Below are 19,764 nucleotides of genomic sequence, written 5' to 3'. Positions count from 1 at the left end.
TAATTTTTTGAGGAACCACTACACTGTTTTCCACAGTGGCTATACCATTTTACATTCCAATCAGCATACACAAGAGCTCCAATTTCACCATATCCCTGCCAACCCTTGCTCTTTTTTATTTCATAAAAGCCATCCTGATGGGTATGAAGTGGTATCTCTTTGTAGTTTTTATTTACATTTCCTTCATGACTAATGATGTAAAACATCTTTTCACATTCTTTTTGGCCATCTGTATCTTTCCTGGAGAAATGTCTCTTCAGATTCTGTACTCATTTAAAAATTAGATTGCTTTTTGCTGTTGTTGAACTGTAAGAGTTCTTCATATATTATGGATAGTCATCTCTCATCAGATATATGAATTGCAAATGTTTTCCCCAATTCTGTGTGCAATCTTCTTACTATGTTGATGGTGTTTTTTTTTTTTTTTTTGGTGCACACAAGTTTTAAATTTTAATCAAGTCCAATTTATTTTTTATGAAAACTTCTTTAACCTATCTGATCACCAAGTCATGAATAAAATAACACCTCTTTAGTCAAAAAGACAAAAAATACAATTGTTTTTTCTTTTCATGCCTTTCATTCCAAAATTAACTTTTGGCATTTTTTTTTCCACCTTGTAACTAAATTTGTTATTTAGATGAGTGTTGTGTCAAACTGACTTCAAAGTTCACCACTGATCACTTTCAGCATTGCTTCATTTCTTTGTAATGAATTCTTCATTTTGATTCATCTCTTCAGCTGGATGAGTCTTCAAGTGAATTTTTCAAGAAGGTACAGAGGTTGAATATACTTTCTAGCTTCTGTGTACTTGTGAAAATGTCTTTTCATTGTCATAGTGCTTAATGAAAATGCACTGGGTCCATAAATCCTTGAATTATGTAATTTTCCCAATAAGTACAGATTTGGTTCCATTATTTTTACATTTAGTATTTTAAATAAGCCTGATATCAGACTAAATTTTCTTCCCTTAACTTTTTTTTTAATTGTATATTTATGAAATTTTCTTCTATTTATTTTGACTCAAAAATCTTTTTCTGATATGTGTCTCAGTCTCTGATTTTTCCCTGGATTTTTATGACAACTTTCAATCTGCATACAGTGTTCCCCTTTTCAGGAGAAGGATGTTTTATTCAATTAAGTGTTTGAATATTACTTTCTTCCTCAGCTACAGATATAATTCTTGGTTTGGTTTACTTAGCTATGTTTCTTATGTCTCTCATCATCTTTCACAGCATTTTCATTTTCTTCTTCTTTTTCCTCTGTAATTTTGCAGACTCTCAGATTTGTCCTCATCACTAATTTAACTTCCTTCATGTTAATTCCACCCTTTCTTGCCTGCAAAATGTATTTTAAATCTGTTATCAAATCTTTACAGTTTTAGGCAGTCTTTTCCTTCATATGTTCATTCCTGCCCACCCCCCCCACACACACACACTTTTTTTCTAAATTGAGACAAAACATAAAATTCACCAATTAAGGGTTCCGCCGTGGAGACACGTGAAGGTCAGTGAGTTGGTGCGGAGTTTGTCTCGGCACGCGTGGCCGTGCTGGGATGGAGTCCTCCTCCTCTTCCTCTGCAGCGGGTTTGGGCTCGGTCGACCCGCAGCTGCAGCATTTCATCGAGGTAGAGACTCAGAAGCAGCGCGTCCAGCAGCTGGTGCACCAGATGATGGAACTTTGTTGGGAAAAGTGCATGGACAAGCCTGGGCCAAAGTTGGACAGTCGGGCTGAGGCCTGTTTTGTGAACTGCGTTGAGCGCTTCATTGATACAAGCCAATTCATCTTGAATCGACTGGAACAGACCCAGAAATCCAAGCCAGTCTTCTCAGAAAGCCTTTCTGACTGACCTGAGTATTACCTCTCTGGAAAAGGAAGGTAGTTCAAGAAATGAAGAGCAGTTGATGGGATGGTTGAAGAAAAGGTTGTGGGGGGATCGGCTCCCATCTTTGTCACTCTTGGGATATCCTGTCATCTGAGAATGAACAAAGACCAATTTTCGTGTGTGGGGGTGGTTTGAGGGTCAAATGTGTTTGGGGTTGTGTTTTTTAATGCTAATCTTGGGAAAACAATTGACAGATGAATGGAAAACTCTACTAGGTGTATGTTACTGTATGTGGGACGATGCTTTCCTCATAATCCCATTAACTGCTTCCTATAATTTTAATAGTGGAACTGCTCTATAATTTGATAGTGGGACCACATAGGTAATAATCTGTTATTTGTGTGGATTCCTTTCAGATTTCTGGAGTGATCGATATACATCTTTGTGTCTCTCAGAAAGGGCAGCAGTGGAGGAAAGAGTAATTTGGTACTTGACTGTAGGCCTCCTTATCCAGTGTTTGATTATCAGTGCTGGAAAAAAAATGTATGGAGTATTCATACAGTACATTTCACCTTTCTAGATTATCTCCCTCCCTTATACTGTGATTCACTTAAATATCTATATAAAGTACAGTCTTGAGCTAGTACAGGTAGCCTGAGAGTCTAGAGGCTCTAGCCAGCGAACATAATTCTCATACTAAACTGTCACAAGGAAGAAGTTAACTTACCCTGTATGTCAGTGTCCAAAAAAATTTAAAGATGTGCCTAAATGAAAAAATAAGTTATAAAGATTTAGGCCAGTCAAAAACTAACAGCAGGGATTCCCTGGTGGCACAGTGGTTGAGAATCTGCCTGCCAATGCAGGGGACACGGGTTCGAGCCCTGGTCTGGGAAGATCCCACATGCTGCGGAGCGACTAGGCCCATGAGCCACAATTGCTGAACCTGAGCATCTGGAGCCTGTGCTCTGCAACAAGAGAGGCCACGATAGTGAGAGGCCTGCGTACCACGATGAAGAGTGACCCCCGCTCGCCGCAAGTAGAGAAAGCCCTCGCACAGAAACGAAGACCCAACACAGCCATTAATTAATTAATTAATTAATTAATTAATTATTTTAAAAAAAGAATCCAATTAAAAAAAAAAAAACTAACAGCAGTTTCAGGTAGAGGTGCATGCCTAATGTAAACCAGCATAGTTTCTATTTACTGTGTTCTTTTAATCACTGAAATAAAAGCTTCTACAAGATTCAAAAAAAAAAATTCACCAATTAAAGTAAGTGTACAATTCACTAGTTCTTAGTATTTTCACAACCAATATTGCTATCTAATTCCAGAACATTTTTGTCACGCCCCCACAAAGAAATCTTGTATATGTTAGCTGTTACTCCCTATTTTCCCCTCCCCAACATCCCCTGGCATCCACTAATCTACTTTCTGTCTATATGGATTTGCTTATTCTGGACATTTCATATACATGGAATTATACAATATATGACCTTTTGTTATTGGCTTGAAATATTTCTCCCTTTAATAGTGTCAGTTTTTTGGACTTCCCTGGTGGTACAGTGGTTAAGAATCCACCTGCCAATGCAGGGGACATGGGTTCGAGCCCTGGTCTGGGAAGATCCCACATGCCGCGGAGCAACTAAGTCCACGCGCCAAAACTACTGAGCCTGCGCTCTAGAGCCCAAGAGCCACAACTACTGAAGCCCATGCACTTAGAGCCCGTGCTCCTCAACAAGAGAAACCACCACAGTGAGAAGCCCGTGCACCACAACAAAGAGTAGCCCCTGCTCGCCACAGCTAGAGAAAACCCATGCGCGGCAACGAAGATCCAACGCAGCCAAAAGTAAAAATATAAATAAATAAATAAATAAATAAATTTATTAAAAAAAATAGTGTCAGGTTTTTCATTTTAATTCTGTTAGTTTTTCTTTATGTATTTGGGACTTGCTTATACTGCATTTGTCTTTTAAGTCATATAGGAGAAAAACTGAATTACAAACAAAAATACATTTATACTGTCTTTTGTATTTACTTATGTAGTTACCTTTAGTACTTTTTTCATGTGGATTTAAGTTACTGTCTGGTGTTCACCATTTCATCTTGAAAAAAATCTCTTTAGTATTTTCTGTGGGTCAGTTTGCTAGCAGTGGAGTCTTTCAACTGTTGTTTATCTGAGAATGTCTTCATCTCTCCTTCATTTTTGAAGGGTAGTTTTGCTAGGTACAGAATACTTGGTAGGCAGGTTTTTTTCCTGAGCTCTTTGCATATGTCATTGCAATGCCTTCTGGCCTCTATGGTTTCTGATGAAAAATCAGCAATTAGTCTTACTGAAGATTCTTTGTACATGATAACTCCGCTCTTGCTGCTTTAACACTGTCTTTGTCATTTGATGGTTTATGATGTATCTAGATGTGGCTCTCTTTGACTGTATCATGCTTGGACTTCCTTGAGCTTTGGGATGTGCAGATTAACAGCAGTCATCAAATTTGTGAAATTTTTAGGCCATTATTTCTCCAAATACTCCTTCAGTCTCTTTTTCTGTCTCTTCATCTGGAACTCCCATTATGTGTATAATAGGATGCTTGAAGGTGTCCCATAGGACTCTGAGATTCTGTTAATTTCTCTTCATTCTTTTTTCTTTCTGTTTCTCACACTGGATAATCTCAATTGGCCTATCTTCAAGTTCACTGACTCATACTTCTGCCTGTTCAAATCTGATACTGAGCTTTCTCCAGTCAATTTTTTATTTTAGTTATTGTACTTTTCAACTACAGATCTTCTACTTGGTTCTTTTTTGTAATTTCTCTTTATTGATATTCTCTACTTGGTAAGACACTGTTCTTATACTTCTTTAGACATGGTTTCATTTAGTTCTTTGAACATATTTTAAATATCTATTTTAACATCTTCATTTAGTAAGTCCAATGTCTGAGATTCCTCACAGACAGTTTCTAAACTGCTATTTTTCTTTTGTATGGTCCATATATTTTTTTTTACTTTGAATTTCCATATCTTGTAACTTTTTGTTGAAAACTCGACATCTTAAAAAATATAATGTGACAACCCTGGAAATCAGAGTCTACTACCTCCCTAGGGTTTCCTGCTGTTGCTTTGCACTGTTTTTTTTAAAGTAACTTTTCTGAACAAATTCTATAAAGTCTATTGAAGCTGCCACTCAACTAGCTTAGTGGTCAGCTAACGTCTAGATGGAGATATCCTTAAACATCTAGAAACAATAAATCTCCCAGTCTTTGCCGAGGGACTACATGCACATAGCCATCAACGCTGAGGGCAGGCAGTTTTCAATTCTGCCTTAGCCTTCCCTTTCTTCCTGCCCAGAGCCTCAAGGGCAGCCAAAGGTAAAGGGTAGGCCCCTCTCAGATCTTTCCTGAGCATGCACTCAGGCCTGTGCACACTTGTGGTCTTCTAGAGTCCTAGGAATATATCAATGCTTTTCAAAATATCTATGGGCATCTCATCCTCAGTTTTTCCGTTAAAGCTTTTGGTTAGTCTATTGTTTGTCTCAAGTGTTATCCACTGCCTCATGTATTGTGACATTAAAACACTTGCCTGGGGACTTCCCTGGTGGTCTAGGGAGTAAGACTCCGAGCTCCCAATGCAGGGGCCCCGGGATCGATCCCTGGTCAGGGAACTAGGTCCTGCCACCAAGGAGTCCGCATGCTGCAACGAAGATTCTGAGTGGTGCAACTAAGACCCAGTGCAGCCAAAATAAATAAATTAAATAAATAAATATTTAAGAAACTAAAATAAAACACTTGCCTGTAAGTGTTTTTTGACAAACACCTCACACATAGACACAGAAGCTCATACGCACTGGATAGTTCTGAGTAAGGTCAAATAAAGATAAGCCTTTTGAGTGGAGTCTTCCAGAGAGCCATCAGACAGGTCAAATACTGACAATTCTTTGGGAATGAAATTGTGAAAGAGGTCCAGCTCTGTTCTGCTCCCTCCAGTCCTGGGAATGCAGGCTGATATTTTTCAAGGTTATCACTGAGCTGAGTGTGGCAATGAGAATAGGGCAAGGTAAAATGCCACAAGCTTACTATTCTTATCAAGGTTCAGCCACTTTTCTTGAATAAATGCTTACTACAAAAGCTACAAGCCTTTGGTTAATTTCCAGAGTTTTGGAAAAGTTTCCATAAAGTTTTGCCAAAATTCTGTTGCTTTTATCACAGGGCAAAATTTTGGAGGTCTTTACTCCACCATTTTCTTCTGCTATTAACTCCTCACTTTGTTTTAAAAATCCCAGCCAGTTCTCTCCCCATGGCTTTTTGCTCCTATTGACAGTACTAGTACATAAAGTATTTAAATGTCTTTAAGTGAATATAAAAATAACATCTATATTATATATTGGTATGAGGTATAAAATAACTTACAAAAAAAAAGACATAGTACCTATCTTCACAGAACTTACTGTCAGATATAAATGAAATCCTGTTACTACTTCAGAGTGTTACTTGACCTAATGAGTAAATCTCTAACATCTATCTCTTTCTTTGCGAGGTTACCTTTGCCTTGTTTTTTTGTTTTTGTTTTGTTTTTAATTTATTTATTTTTATTTTTGGCTGTGTAAGGTCTTCGGTGCTGTGCACGGGCTTTCTCTAGTTGTGGTGAGCAGAGGCTACTCTTCGTTGCAGTGTGAGGGCTTCTCATTGCAGTGGCTTCTCTTGTTGCAGAGCACGAGCTCTAGGCGTGCGGGCTTCAGTAGTTGTGGCTCACAGGCTCAGTAGTTGTGGCGCACAGGCTTAGTTGCTCTGTGGCATGTGGGATCTTCCCGGACCAGGGCTGGAACCCATGTCCTCTGCATTGGCAGGTGGATTCTTAACCACTGCACCACCAGGGAAGTCCCTTTGTTTTTGTTTTTAAAAGAATTTTATGAGTTCAATTGTTTACTCATTCTCAACGGAGGAGAAATTATTTGGTCCAAATATCTGCAATGGTTTATGACTTGACCTTGGCCCCAAACTCTAGTTGGATCTTTCTAGTATCTACAGAATCACAACATACTAATAGACAATATCTATCAGAACAATTCCTAGGCTTTCATCTAGATCAGCTCTACTGGTCTAAGAAACTATTATTTTCTACTGTCAACTCCCTCACTCTCAGAATAGATGCAGAACACGATAAATGACAACCTCAAGTATATATAGCTAACAGATCTCTTCTTGTCTAATTGATGCATTCAGTACTTTATTTATACGGACAGTATTTCTCAGGATACAGTGTACCATCCCTGAGTCATTTCCTCTTCCCACTACTGTCCAATTTTTCTCAAAGTTAATGTCTCCAAAGGGAAGAGTTAGGATGTAAATGAATAGAAGTACACAGGAGGCCTCAAAAAATATTGGAACACCTGATTAGACTTCTATTGGTACATTCTGTCTTCTGAACTAGGGGGCTGAAAGTGAGACTGAGATAAAAGATTTTCCTACCTACAATCAATTAAGTAACCTTGTTTTATGTCTGGTAGCCATTAAGTGTGTTTTTAAAATCATAGCCATACAGGTAGTGAAAATTTCTTCCAGTTCCTGGTTATAGGCTTCATAATCAATACTAACATATGAGCATTTTGTGGTTCTTTTTTTCAGTGGCATCACAGTGGGAAATCAGGAGCAATTATATCAGGGGCTTTAACTCAGTTACCATTAGATACTAGTTGGGTCCTCTTAAAATTAACAGAAAATCTGCGTAAGACCAGGGACAACTACTTTCTTTTTAATTTCTACACCTATAAAGATGTCTATTGACAAATCATGAACAATTCATATCTAAACTGAACCAAGTCAACTCCTGTGGACCAATCAATATGTTATCCCAACAATCAAAACCCCGCACCATACCAACTCAGTATCCTTATAATTTTCCACAGAAAATATTTATTCAGTTCCTCCACAGGATGCTATTCATTTTCTAAATCTGCAGTTCTATTGTGGTGATCTCACAGGGATGTTGTGGGATATTTTAAAATTCTGGAGAAACAGTGATATGTAATATCTGGTGTACAGGACAAAAACTAATAGCTAAAGATAGTTTAAAGTTTCAACATTAGATACTGCTACATTCCTTTCAATGCTGCTGTCTGTATCTCTGCAGAGTTGGATTTTTGACAGTTTCTGTAACAAAAGCAATAAATGAGGGTGGTTGTGTCCAATTTCATCTCAAGGTTTGAGAAACTGTGCCCTAATAGCCACACATATCTCGTTAGCAAGTAATTATGCATATTTATGAACAAAGTAAAATGTTTTCTTTCAAACACAAAACCAAAAATATTTTTGCTTATTAAGCTGTAAGATCAAAACGGTAGGTATTTTTATAACCTAATAACATAATAGCTTAGTATCTGAAAAAATACTTCATGTATTTATATGCTGCTGATGATTTATGTCCCTATGATGATGAGAAAAGAAATCACCCAAACACTAAGGTGACTGTGAACAGAGAAAACTTGGAAACCTTTTTCCTAGATGGAGTCCACTAACCCAAACAAGTAACTGTTCATACGATTTTCTTCAAGTATTTATCAAATGTTTGAGTGTACACAATACATCTGACCAAATAACTCACCTATCTGAACCAGAGACTGAGTCATGAAAATCTCCATGTTTCACTTAAAGATTAAATAGCACTGAGCTTTCATATGTCATCCAGAATTAAACAGCCAATCCACAAATAAAATTTCAAAAAATAAAATTTTGAATAATTTCTGCATAATACCTGAGTGCGAGCTCTCAATGGTGGTGTCTGACTTGGAATCCAGAGATGAAGGAATTTGTCTTAATTGGGGAACATAGTACATCTTTGTACTACCAGAAGGCTTATATGGCAACAGTAAAGGCTGGCCTAAGGAGATAAAGATCAGAATAATTAATAAGAAAACATTTACTAATTAACTGAACAAATATTAAGTATCTTTAATGTGCCAAGCAGTGATCAAGATTCTTGGACTATATCAGTGAACTAGCATTCTAGAAGAGGGAGATATACAGTAAACAACTAGCATACTAAATAAGTAAATTATCTAGTATTTTTATAAATTATTAGTGACATAAAAAATGAGAAAATACTGGGACTTCCCTGGTGGTGCAGTGGTTAAGAATCTGCCTGCCAATGCAGGGGACATGGGTTCAATACCTGGTCTGGGAAGATCTCACATGCTGTGGAGCAACTAAGCCTGTGCACCACAACTACTGAGCCTGCGTGCCACAACTACCAAAGCCCGCCCACCCTAGAGCCCGAGCGCCACAACTACTGAGCCCATGTGCCACAACTACTGAAGCCCACGTGCTCTAGGGCCCTTGTGCTGCGAGTACTGAGCCCTCGTGCTGCAACTACTGAAACCTGTGCGCCTAGAGCCCGTGCTCTGCAACAGGAGAAGCCACCACAATAAGAAACCCATGCACCACAACGAAGAGTAGCCCCCACTCACCACAGCTAGGGAAAGCCCGTGTGCAGCAACAAAGACCCAAAACAGCCACTCCCCCCCAAAAAATTAGAAAATGCTGAGGAAGATTAGAAGTATTTGGGAAATTGCAGCAGGATGCAGTTTAAATAGAGTGGTAAGGGTAGGATTCATTGAGAAGACAACTTCTTAGCAATCTATTCCATATTTAGATGGCTCTAACTAAGAAACACTTTATCTTATATTGAACCCAAACCTGGTCGTTGTTAACCCTTACTACTGATCTTTGGAGGTTCTCTCTCCAGCGTCATAGAAAGTAAATCTAATTCTCTTCTATGTGGCAGATTTTCAAAATAAGTTTTCCATTATAAAAGTATAAACTCTCAATATTAAAAAAATACACAGAAATAAAAAAGACAAAGTCTAACCACTCAAAGATAACTATTATTAATATTTTAACGTATTTCTACAGGTCTTTCCTCTGTATTTCTTATTTGTTTACATAGTTGTGTATAGTATGTATAATTTGGAATTCAGTTTTTCTACTTTACATTGATAATAAAATATTCATTTTGTTTCCTATCTTCACATTTTTTATCATTATACTACACATTAAGTGTATTTAACCCTTCTCATAATGTTAAAAATTTAGGCTGAATTAAAATTTCAATAATAAAGAATTCTGTAATAAAGACTTCCTGTTTATAGCATACCCATTCTCCCCTGCTGCCCCATTTCACATAAATTTTCTGATTGCAGAGTGAAAAATTATGTCATTTATAAAGTTTCTTTTTTTTTAAATACTAACTGCTAAAATTCTTTCTAAAATGTCTGTGACATGGTAGTAATTTGACTATTATAGAAGATGAAATCTTTTTCTTCTTATTATGTATTTTTGCTTCATTGGGTCTTCATTGCTGTACGCGGGCTTTCTCTAGTTGCGGTGTGGGGAGCTACTCTTCGTTGTGGTGCACGAGCTTCTCACTCTTCTCACTGCGGTGGCTTCTCTTGTTGTGGAGCACAGGCTCTAGGCACGCAGGCTTCAGTAGTTGTGGAGCATGGGCTCAGTAGTTGTGGCACACGGGCTTAGTTGCTCCGTGGCATGTGGGATCTTCCTGGACCAGGGCTCGAACCTGTGTCCCCTGCACTGGCAGGTGGATTCTTAACCACTGCGCCACCAGGGAAATCCCTGAAATCTTTTTCTATACACTTGTTTTTCTTTCATGATGTGGTAGAAACTCTCTGTAACAGCATTTTGATATTTAGCTGGGTACATACTGCTCATCTGTACACTGTATTTCCCAATCTCCCTTGCAGACATGTATGGACATATGACTAAGTCTGGGCCCATAGGTCAAGGGTGAGAATAATGTCTGCAACTTCCAGACATCCCATTAAAACACTCCACTGGCTGCTGCTAAAATCTATCCTCCCCATTACTCTTCTTTTCCAGTATTTTCTTTATTAGTCTTCCTGAAAAAATTTAAGATCAATTGAACAAGTTCAAAAGAACAATTCCATTAGAATTTTGAGTAGAATTATATTAGAGTTTAAATTCATTTGGGAATAAATGACATCTTTAAATATTCAATTTTCCCATTCAGAAATATCCCATCCCTCCTTTTAGTCTACTGTCCCTTTCTATGCCTACACAAAGGATTAGTATTGCCATCACATGAGTCCTATAAAATTCTTGTTTAGGTTACTCCTCAGTATTCATGGGGTTGTACTGCTCATTCAAATAGAATTTTGTAGATAGCTACCACTTCTCCTGATTAAACACAACAGCTTCTTCAGTTTATCCTTATAGACCATGGTCTTCTTTTGCATCCTGTAACACTTCTAGATGGACTCCTAGTTGCCCATGTCTAGTTTATAAAAATCAAAATACTCTAGACAGAGTCTGATAGTCCCAGAGTAGAATGAGATCTCCTTCATTCTGGACACAATAACAACTTTTATATTACTTAGAATTGTGTTACCATCCTTGACCACTCCATCATTCTGATGATTTGACATGGAATCCATATTACTAGTACCCTGCTTCCAACCAAGGAACTGACTTCATAGTGAAGGAAATGAGACAAAAGGCTGACGCCTAAAGGGAGTCACTGTTCTCCTCACAAGCCTGATCACCCACAGCTATGGTAAACTCAAAAACAAAAAGGTGAGCGAACAATTTACTGTTAACTGTTATGGCACAAGCTGGGAGACATCACTTTCTGAGGTTGGAATGCTAGCTTACCGAATATGGCATGTGCTCAGAACCACATATGGTACTTGCCTATCCCACAGACAGAATGCATGTATTTAGGAACAAAGGCAGAAGCCTTTAAAATCTTTTGCTTTCTATCTCTGTGACTCTGCTTTGTTTGATGGAAGATCTTAGAAATAAGGGAGGGGCACTTCTACCAGGAGACAGGAGTCATCTAGTCATTTTACATTCTTTATGTCACTGAAACAATACAAGGAATAGGATGCCATAGTGTTGACTAAAACTACAATTGACCTTAACTATCAGGGAGAAATAAGGTTACCTTAAAAAAAGAAAGTCAGTAGGAGTGTGGTTTACACCTAGGGGACCACTTTACCAAGCCTGGTCATAGAAATTAACAAAAAATTACCTTAAACATATGCAGGGCTAGCAAAGTCTTAGACTACTTAGGAATACTTGTACAAACGTATCAGGTAAAACCCCAGCCAATGAGAACCTGGCTGAATTCAAGGAGAATGAAGAAATGTATAGAGGCTGGAAGAATTTAAATAACAGACAAAAATAGGCTGTAGCCTCTACTTCTCTTTGGACGTTGCTGTAGTCATTATTGTTAGAATATTGACTTAGTAGTTTTCTTCCTCCACTAGTGTATATAAAGCTTGGTAGTGATGGTTAAATTTACCATTTAGTTCAAAGTTTGCAGAAAATGGACAACAACAATTGGGCAGAATTACAATGGACCCAGAGCAAGAATGGCTACCATGTGGAGATGGAGAGTTCAGAGGCAAGATAAGTGGCTTTTTGAAATTCTCAACAACTTTATGTTTGGATGCAGAAGTCTTAAAGTTACTTTGGACTGCCTATCTCTGGGGGAAGAAGTGACTATTCAGCAAATAATGGTTGTTCCTGGGAGAGAAAGAAAGGACTGGAGAAGGGTAAAGAAGAAAGTCCAACCATAAAATTTATTTCTTCAAAAAACTTGCAAATGGAACTAAATATAAACATATAGCATATTACTCTTAATTTGTAAATTCAGAGCAGTGGGCACATAGTCATAAATTCAACATGCTATTCTGTATACTTTTAAAATATTTTTAAAAATTTTACTTCTGAATCCACAGAGTTAAAAATATTTTATTATTAAACCAAATAATATTTATCTTTTAAAGGAGTCCTTTCTACCAAGTACCTGTATGTAAAGGTAAAACCATGAACTGTGGGCTCTATATAGACTGATCCATTTGATGTCAGAAGAGGTACAAAATACACTTTCACAGTTGGATTTCCTCTCCTGTGCTCTGCCACCAACATGAAAACAGCATAGCCCAGAGTAGCCTGGGTTTCAGTACAAGGCATGTGGAACAGACCCAAACCGTTTTTGCATCCTGATGCCAAACTCCAACTGACTCATAAGCCCATGAGTGAGGAAAGCAAATGTCTGTTGTTATAAAGCACTGAGATTTTCGAGGCTCTTATACAGTATCACGGTGGCAATAGGTAACTGACACATTAAAGGTGTTCTGTGTGATATTTATTAGACTATACATTTGGGGGACATAATTTTATTTCACAATAAAAATGTATAAGAAATATAACCATCTCGGGCTTCCCTGATAGCGCAGTGGTTAAGAATCCGCCTGCCAATGCAGGGGACACGGGTGCCAGCCCTGGTCCGGGAAGATCCCACATGCCGCGGAGCAACTAAGCCCATGTGCCACAACTACTGAGCCTGCACTCTAGATCCCACAAGCCACAACTACTGAGCCCATGTGCCACAACTACTGAGCCTGCGCTCTAGAGCCCGCAAGCCACAACTACTGAGCCCATGCACCACAAGTACCGAAGCCCACGCGCCTAGAGCCCGTGCTCCACCACAAGAGAAGCCACCACAATGAGAAGCCCGTGCACCGCAATGAAGAGTAGCCCCCGCTCACCACAACTAGAGAAAGGCTGCAGACAGTGATGAAGACCCAACACAGCCAAAAATAAAATAAATAAAATTTTAAAAAAAAGAAAAAAAAAATATAACCATTTCAACATGTAAATGTATTTATTCAAATTAAATTCAGTGCAATTTAAATGTGGAACTAAGCAATTTTCTTTATACATTTAGGCATATTCCATTTATACCTACAGACAGATAAACTTTTTGCACAAGTAAGAAAACTTAAAATATATTTTGAATAGATTTGTACAAACTGTTGAATACTTTAAAATTAGTAATTGAAAGTTCCCACTCTCATTTGGAGGTAGAATGGGAACTTAACTTTCCAGTTACTGGTCTGAAAAAGAAAATAACTTGCTATAATTTTGAATGTTATATAGTATAAGCACTATAAAAATATCACTGTCATGATAGCATAGGAACACTCTAAATGTAGACCTTATGGTAGAAATTGCTAGCTGTTCACCAAAACTCATTTCTTCTTCATCCTGGAAAGCACAGCTAAACTATTCTTAGTCAGTGGAAAGTGATGTGGGCCACACCTAAGCCTAGCCCATAAAAGCCTCCCAACATGTACTCCTCCATGCTTTTCATCCCTTCCAGTTGACTATGATGATGAATCCAAGGTTCCATGTTTTAAAGAAAGCAGAGTCACAGTCAACCTGGGTCCCTGCTCAACGTTTCTTGAACAAGAAATAGACTGGTATTGTGTTTGCTATCTGTTCAGTGTATCATGCAAAACAATAGTAAAAGAAACAATGCCAAATAATTATCTACCTCCCTAAAATTGAACCTCTATAGTTTTTATGTTTTCATGAACTACTTGCATTCTTATGACAAGTATTATGAGTTGAAAATACGTCAGCCACAAGTAGCATGAGTTTCACATAGGTTGTTAACTTCACTAGAAATTGAAGTAAAAACATAATAAATTATATTCTCTTCATAGCTATGTAAATAAAAGATGTTATAATCATGTACAACCTAATGCTTAAAATTAAAATTAGGTTTTCTAACTAGAAAGACCCAATCAAGAAATTTCTTAGTTAATGATACACAAAAGTTGGTAATGTGACCTAAAATTCTCTTACCATCTGTGCCATGAAGAACAGTAATCTGTTGGACTGAAGATGATGAAGCAAACTTGACAGGAACTTTGCCCAACTTCTGTGTACTGAGCTCTGGAATATCATGTCCACGATCTTCAGCATTAACAAAAATCTCAGATGAAAACATGGCTTTTCCTGGACTCTCTGTTGTTATCTGAGTGACTGCATCAGATGATAATTTTCCAGAGAAGGGAGAAAACGGGGTCTTAATCTCCTTTGGTGATCTGAACAAAAAAGAGAAAGCACACAGCAGGTCATATCCTTGGCTTATCAAATACTGTAATTTCTTTCCAAATGTGCCTTCAATATTTTTTGGAGACACATCCAACTCAAATGGTTAAGTTATTTCTGCAGTACCCTTTGCTTTTTTACATACTTATTACAGGGTGATCATGCATGAGTTTACTTTTACTTATTTTAAAATCTACTTTTATTTTGGATTTAGAATGCTATTATATAAGGAAAGGGTACTTTTCAGTTGAAGTGGAAAGATATCCATTAAAAAATAATTACTGGAAGTCCACTATAAATTAGGGGACTATGCTAAACGCATAGAGTGTACAAAAATAAAAACGAAACAGAGTCTTTCCTCAAAAAGTTTATATGTCAGTGGGGGAACCAGAGGTTTGTAAGGTTGTAATTATGTATATAGATTATAAAGAATCCATATTAAAACATAATGGAGTAAATAAATGAGTGTATAAATAAATAAATAATAGGAGGGAGGGAGAAGACAAATCTTGCCAACAGAAGAATTCCATATGTAGGTAACCTCCCCCTCGCCACCCCCCCCCCCGGCATCCATCTCCTCCCTAAGGAGGTGGAGGTGAAGCTTAATCTTCCCCTTAAGTCCAGTCCTGGCCTGGCCTTAATGATTGAATTCCAAAGAGAGTATAAAATGGGAGAAAAAGTAACTTTACAGTGCAGAAACCTAGCAAATACCATGTTATGCAAGTGATGATGTTTCACATCACCAGTGATGTCACGGAGACACTACATACTCTCTGTCATGATGTGATGAGAAGGTTACTTCGCTTCTGTGGTATTCTTTGTCAAAACCTATAACTCCAGTCTAATCATGAGAAAAACCTCAGCCAAACCCAGACTGAGAACAATTCTACAAAATATCAGACAAATATTCCTCAAGACTGTCAAAATCATGAAAAACAAGGAAGGAATGAGGAACTGTCATAGACCAGAGAAGACTAAGGAGACATGACAACTAACTAAGTGGAATGTGATATACTGGATTGGGTCCTAGAACAGAAAAAGGTCATTAACAGGAAAACCAGTGGAATCCAAAAAAAGTCTTAAGTTTAGTTAATAGTAATGTATAAATGTTGGCTTTTTAATTTTGAAAAATATACTATGGTAGTATAAGATGTTAGCAATAGGAAAAACTGGGAGAGAGGTAAAGGGAACTCTATTATGTTTGTATCTTTTCTGCAGATTTGAAATTATTTGAAAATAAAAAAGGTCATTTTTAACAAATGGAGTAATACTGTATTGTATTATATCACAGAAGAAGAAGACTTTTTAAAAGGTCTTTTAAATCTCTACCCTCTATATACTATTCACTAATTAAAAGGACAAGTATGGGAAAAGAAAATAGGCCCATCTCCCTTATGTGTATAGAAGCAAAAATCATAAACAAAATGTTAGACAATCAAATGTAGAGTGTGTGAGTGAGTGAATGTGTGTGTGTGTGTGTGAATTCCTACCAAGTTGTTTTACTCCAGAAATGCAAGGTGAGTTAACATTCAAATATCAATAAATGTCATGCACCACATCAATAAAATAAAGGAGAAAATGTATATGATCATATCAGTAGAGTCAGATAAAGCATTTGATAAAATTCAATAATTATGTATGATTAAAAACTCATAGCAAAGGGAAACTACAAAAAACTTTAAAGCCACCATCCTATTTATAGTGAAATGTGGAGAATGTCCACTGTAAGATTAGGAACAAAATAAGAATGCCAACTCCTACCTTTTCTATTCAACCTGTTAGTAAAAGTATTAAATGGCATTAGCAGTAAGGCAGGAAAAAGAAATCAGAAATATAAGGCTAAGAAAGGAAGAAATAATGCTGTCACTTTCCATATTTGATATAATTAAGTATACAGAAAATCCAAAACAATCTACAGATAACTTATTAGAATATCAGTTAGTTTTTGAAGAGTTGCCAGATAAGAGACCAAACATTAAAAAATTCCACTAACATTTTTCTGTGTCTGAAAAGTTATAAAATTAAAAACTAAAAAATATGCCATCTACGTTATCATCAAAACATCATATACCTAATAATAAGTGTAATAAAAAATGTAAGAACCCTGAACAGAAAACTATTAATATATCATAGAGAGAAATTAAAGGTGATCTAAATAGGATTTCTACTTTGAGGCAGGATGTATAGGCATACCTCACTTTATTGCACTTCACTTTATTGTACTTTGCAGATAATGCTTTTTTTTTTTTTTTTTTTTTTTACAAATTGAAGGTTTGTGGCAACCCTGTGTCAAGCAGGTCTACTGGTGGTGCCATTTTTCCAACAGCATTTGCTCACTTCATGTTTCTATGTCACATTTTGGTAAGTCTCACAATATTTCAAACTTTTTCATTATTATACTTGTTACATGATCTGTGATCAGTGATCTTTGATGTTACTATTACAAAAAGATTACAGCTTGCTGAAGGCTCAGATGATGGGTAGCATTCTTAAAGTCTACTTTCAAATTAAGATATGTACTTTTTTTAGACATAATGCTATTGCACACTTAATAGACTACAGTATAGCATAAACATAACTTTTACATGCACTGGGAAACCAAACAACTAGTGTGACTTGCTTTATTATGATATTCTCCTTATTGTGGTGTCTGGGACCAAACCCATATCTCCATAATAATATTCCTGCACTAGGTAGGCACAGGCCATCACTCCTGCTGCAACAAGCAAACAAACTTGAATAAAAGATCATCGAGCTAAGGAAGCAATCAAGAAACAATATCAACTAATATGCTAGAGAGGGACATTTAGAGATTTGGAGCAGGGGGTTGGTGTAGGGAGACATACTCCACTGGAAAAGAGAAATCACCATACCTTTTGATGAACTCATTTGCTGGCATGATGGAGTGAAATCTAGCAGAATGTCAAGCCGATTTCCCCCACAGGACATTTCCTTAGTGTCAGGGTGGTATAGGATGATGGGGGACTGAGCCAAGAAAGCAGAGTGAAATTTCCTGCACAGTCATGGCACTAACAAACCAAATCCCACTAGATAAAGGGGCCTGTGACAATCATTAGGTCTCCTCTTCAAGACATTTGCTAGTTTTTGAACCTATATAAAGCAGGAAGCTAAATACCTAATGCCTGAGGGAGAGAACTTTCCAAAGTGAGGAATTAGAGACCTACCAGACTCACAGTAAAAACCCAGAAGTGCCATCCCCAAGAAGGGGGCTGAGTCAGAAAAAGTGAAATCATCTGCAATGTTTCAGTGTTTATGAGACAAATTTTCATTGAGAAAGTGTAATGGCAACAAATACATAGCTGGTCTCTCCTTACATTTGCCATACTCTGAAGCTGTGAGAACTGAGAGCCTAAAGAGCTGAATTCAAACATCTGAAAGACTGAAGTCAATAACTGACTGTATTTATTGAAGAATCAAAGACCTGTCAGGCTTACAGCAAAAATCCAGGGAGGCCACAAATTAGGAAAAATCATAGGTAGGATGAGAAAACTAAAGCTCCAACCCAGTTCTGACCTAGTAAAATTCCTGAAATGACTGAAATGATCAGCCACTCTGATTAACAGAGAAAAGGGTAAATCTTCTCTGGTGCAAAGTAATAGCATCTTCAGTCTCTATGAATTTTTTATTCACCATGTCCAGCACACAATCAAAAATTATGAAATTCCTGAAGCAGGAAAAAGTGATTAAAAATTAAGACCAAAAAAAAAAAAAAAAAACAAGAAAAATTGATTTAGAGGGAATTCAGATTCTGGAGTTAGCACAGAACTTTAAAATGACTATATTGAGAGTAAAAGATGGGAATTAATAGATAAAAATATGGAGAATCTCAACAGAAAATTGGAATCAATTTTTAAAAATCAAATACAGATAAATGAAATATAAGAAAACTGATCCCCAGCAGACCTTAGGGAATACTAGAAGAAATATTTTTAGGCTGAAGTAAAATGGCCCAACATAGAACAGAACTGCAGGAAAGAACAAAGAGCACTTAAAGTGTGTGTGTGTGTTTAATATATACATGTACATATACCCAGGTACATACATCTTTATATTTATATGTTGTTTTATAAATAAATGACAATAATAATGTCTTGTGGGGATGTAGAACAGAAATATACAACAAAAGCACAAACAGCAGGAGGGGGCAAATGGAGTTAAACTGTTGTAAGATGCTTCATTTTTCATAAAGTGATAAGAATACTAATTTAAGGTTAATTTTAAAGTCAAGAAGTATAATCTCTAGAATAATCACTGAAAGAATGATAAAGAAAAAGTATAACAAAAAATCCAGTAAAGAAGATAACATGAAATCAAGATAATTGATTAAAATAATAAAGGGCAAGAGTAATAGAAAACAGCAAAGTGGCAAAACTTAAAATCAACCACCTCAATGATTACATTAAATATAAATGAACTAAATATCCCAATTAAAAGGCAAAGGTTGACAAGATGAATAAGACCCAACTATATGCTATTCACAAGAGACACATTTTAACATAAGGTCATAGATACACTAAGTTAAAAGAATGGAAAAAGACACCCCAAGCAAACACTAATCAAAAATAAGCTTCCCCTTATCTTTCTCTTCCTCCTGGCTTTTTATTCTCTCCTTTTACCTTTCCCTTCCTGAACAACTGAATCTTAAAACCATTAGGTGGACATTCATAGTGGGTGGGGCAACAGTGGCCCAGAGTAAGGTATAAGAGCCTCATCGGGGTGAGGAGGGTGCCCAAGTGAAAGAGTAGCTTTAGCACGTAGTATCACAATCCAATCAGGGCAAAGAGAATCTGGAGAGGTGTGGCTTGTTATGCAATATCAGAGGAGGATGAGGAGGGTTTCCATGAAGAAGAAGGTCCAGCTTGGCATGTGATCTTACTGCCCAGCCAGAATGAGGAAGGTGTCTCTACAGTGGAGCAGCCTAACATAAAGTGGCAGAACTAGAGCAGAGTAGAGAAAATAATCTTCACAGACAGGCAGCCTGGGCTGGTAAGTCAG

General features: G+C 37.1%; 2 protein-coding genes, 1 long non-coding RNA gene and 1 pseudogene across 5 annotated transcripts in view; 3 read left to right on the top strand and 1 right to left on the bottom strand.

The window, feature by feature from the left end:
• The window catches only part of LOC309611944 (uncharacterized protein), a 371,966-nt gene that overhangs the window by 87,909 nt on the left and 264,293 nt on the right, over nt 1–19,764 (top strand). The window contains exon 4 of one of the 2 annotated variants that reach the window (XM_082357022.1): nt 17,020–18,574. The exons of the other annotated variant lie outside the window; for it this stretch is intronic. Within the exon in view, the coding sequence (XP_082213148.1) occupies nt 17,020–17,159 (140 nt within the window). The 3' untranslated portion in view covers nt 17,160–18,574. Of the gene's footprint in view, nt 1–17,019; nt 18,575–19,764 lie in introns of those variants that run through there. 2 annotated transcript variants of the gene reach the window in all.
• LOC309611946 (RNA/RNP complex-1-interacting phosphatase-like) overlaps nt 1–19,764 on the top strand; it is a 136,873-nt gene that overhangs the window by 62,379 nt on the left and 54,730 nt on the right. The window lies entirely within an intron of this gene.
• LOC309611926 (mitochondrial import inner membrane translocase subunit Tim8 A pseudogene) lies at nt 86–2,184 on the top strand (annotated as a pseudogene). The gene has a single exon. The product of its transcript is annotated as a mitochondrial import inner membrane translocase subunit Tim8 A pseudogene (transcript).
• On the bottom strand, nt 12,934–17,020 carry LOC309611954. The gene is made up of 2 exons (XR_014234853.1): nt 13,251–17,020; nt 12,934–13,192 (listed from the first exon to the last, which is right to left on the bottom strand). It is a non-coding gene; the product is annotated as an uncharacterized lncRNA (long non-coding RNA).

The sequence above is a fragment of the Balaenoptera borealis genome (assembly GCF_965194805.1).
Source record: "Balaenoptera borealis genome assembly, chromosome: 15".
NCBI classification, from domain to species: domain Eukaryota; kingdom Metazoa; phylum Chordata; class Mammalia; order Artiodactyla; family Balaenopteridae; genus Balaenoptera; species Balaenoptera borealis.
The sequence above is the reverse complement of the archived record's forward strand: the minus strand, read 5'-3'. Positions and strand labels throughout refer to the sequence as shown.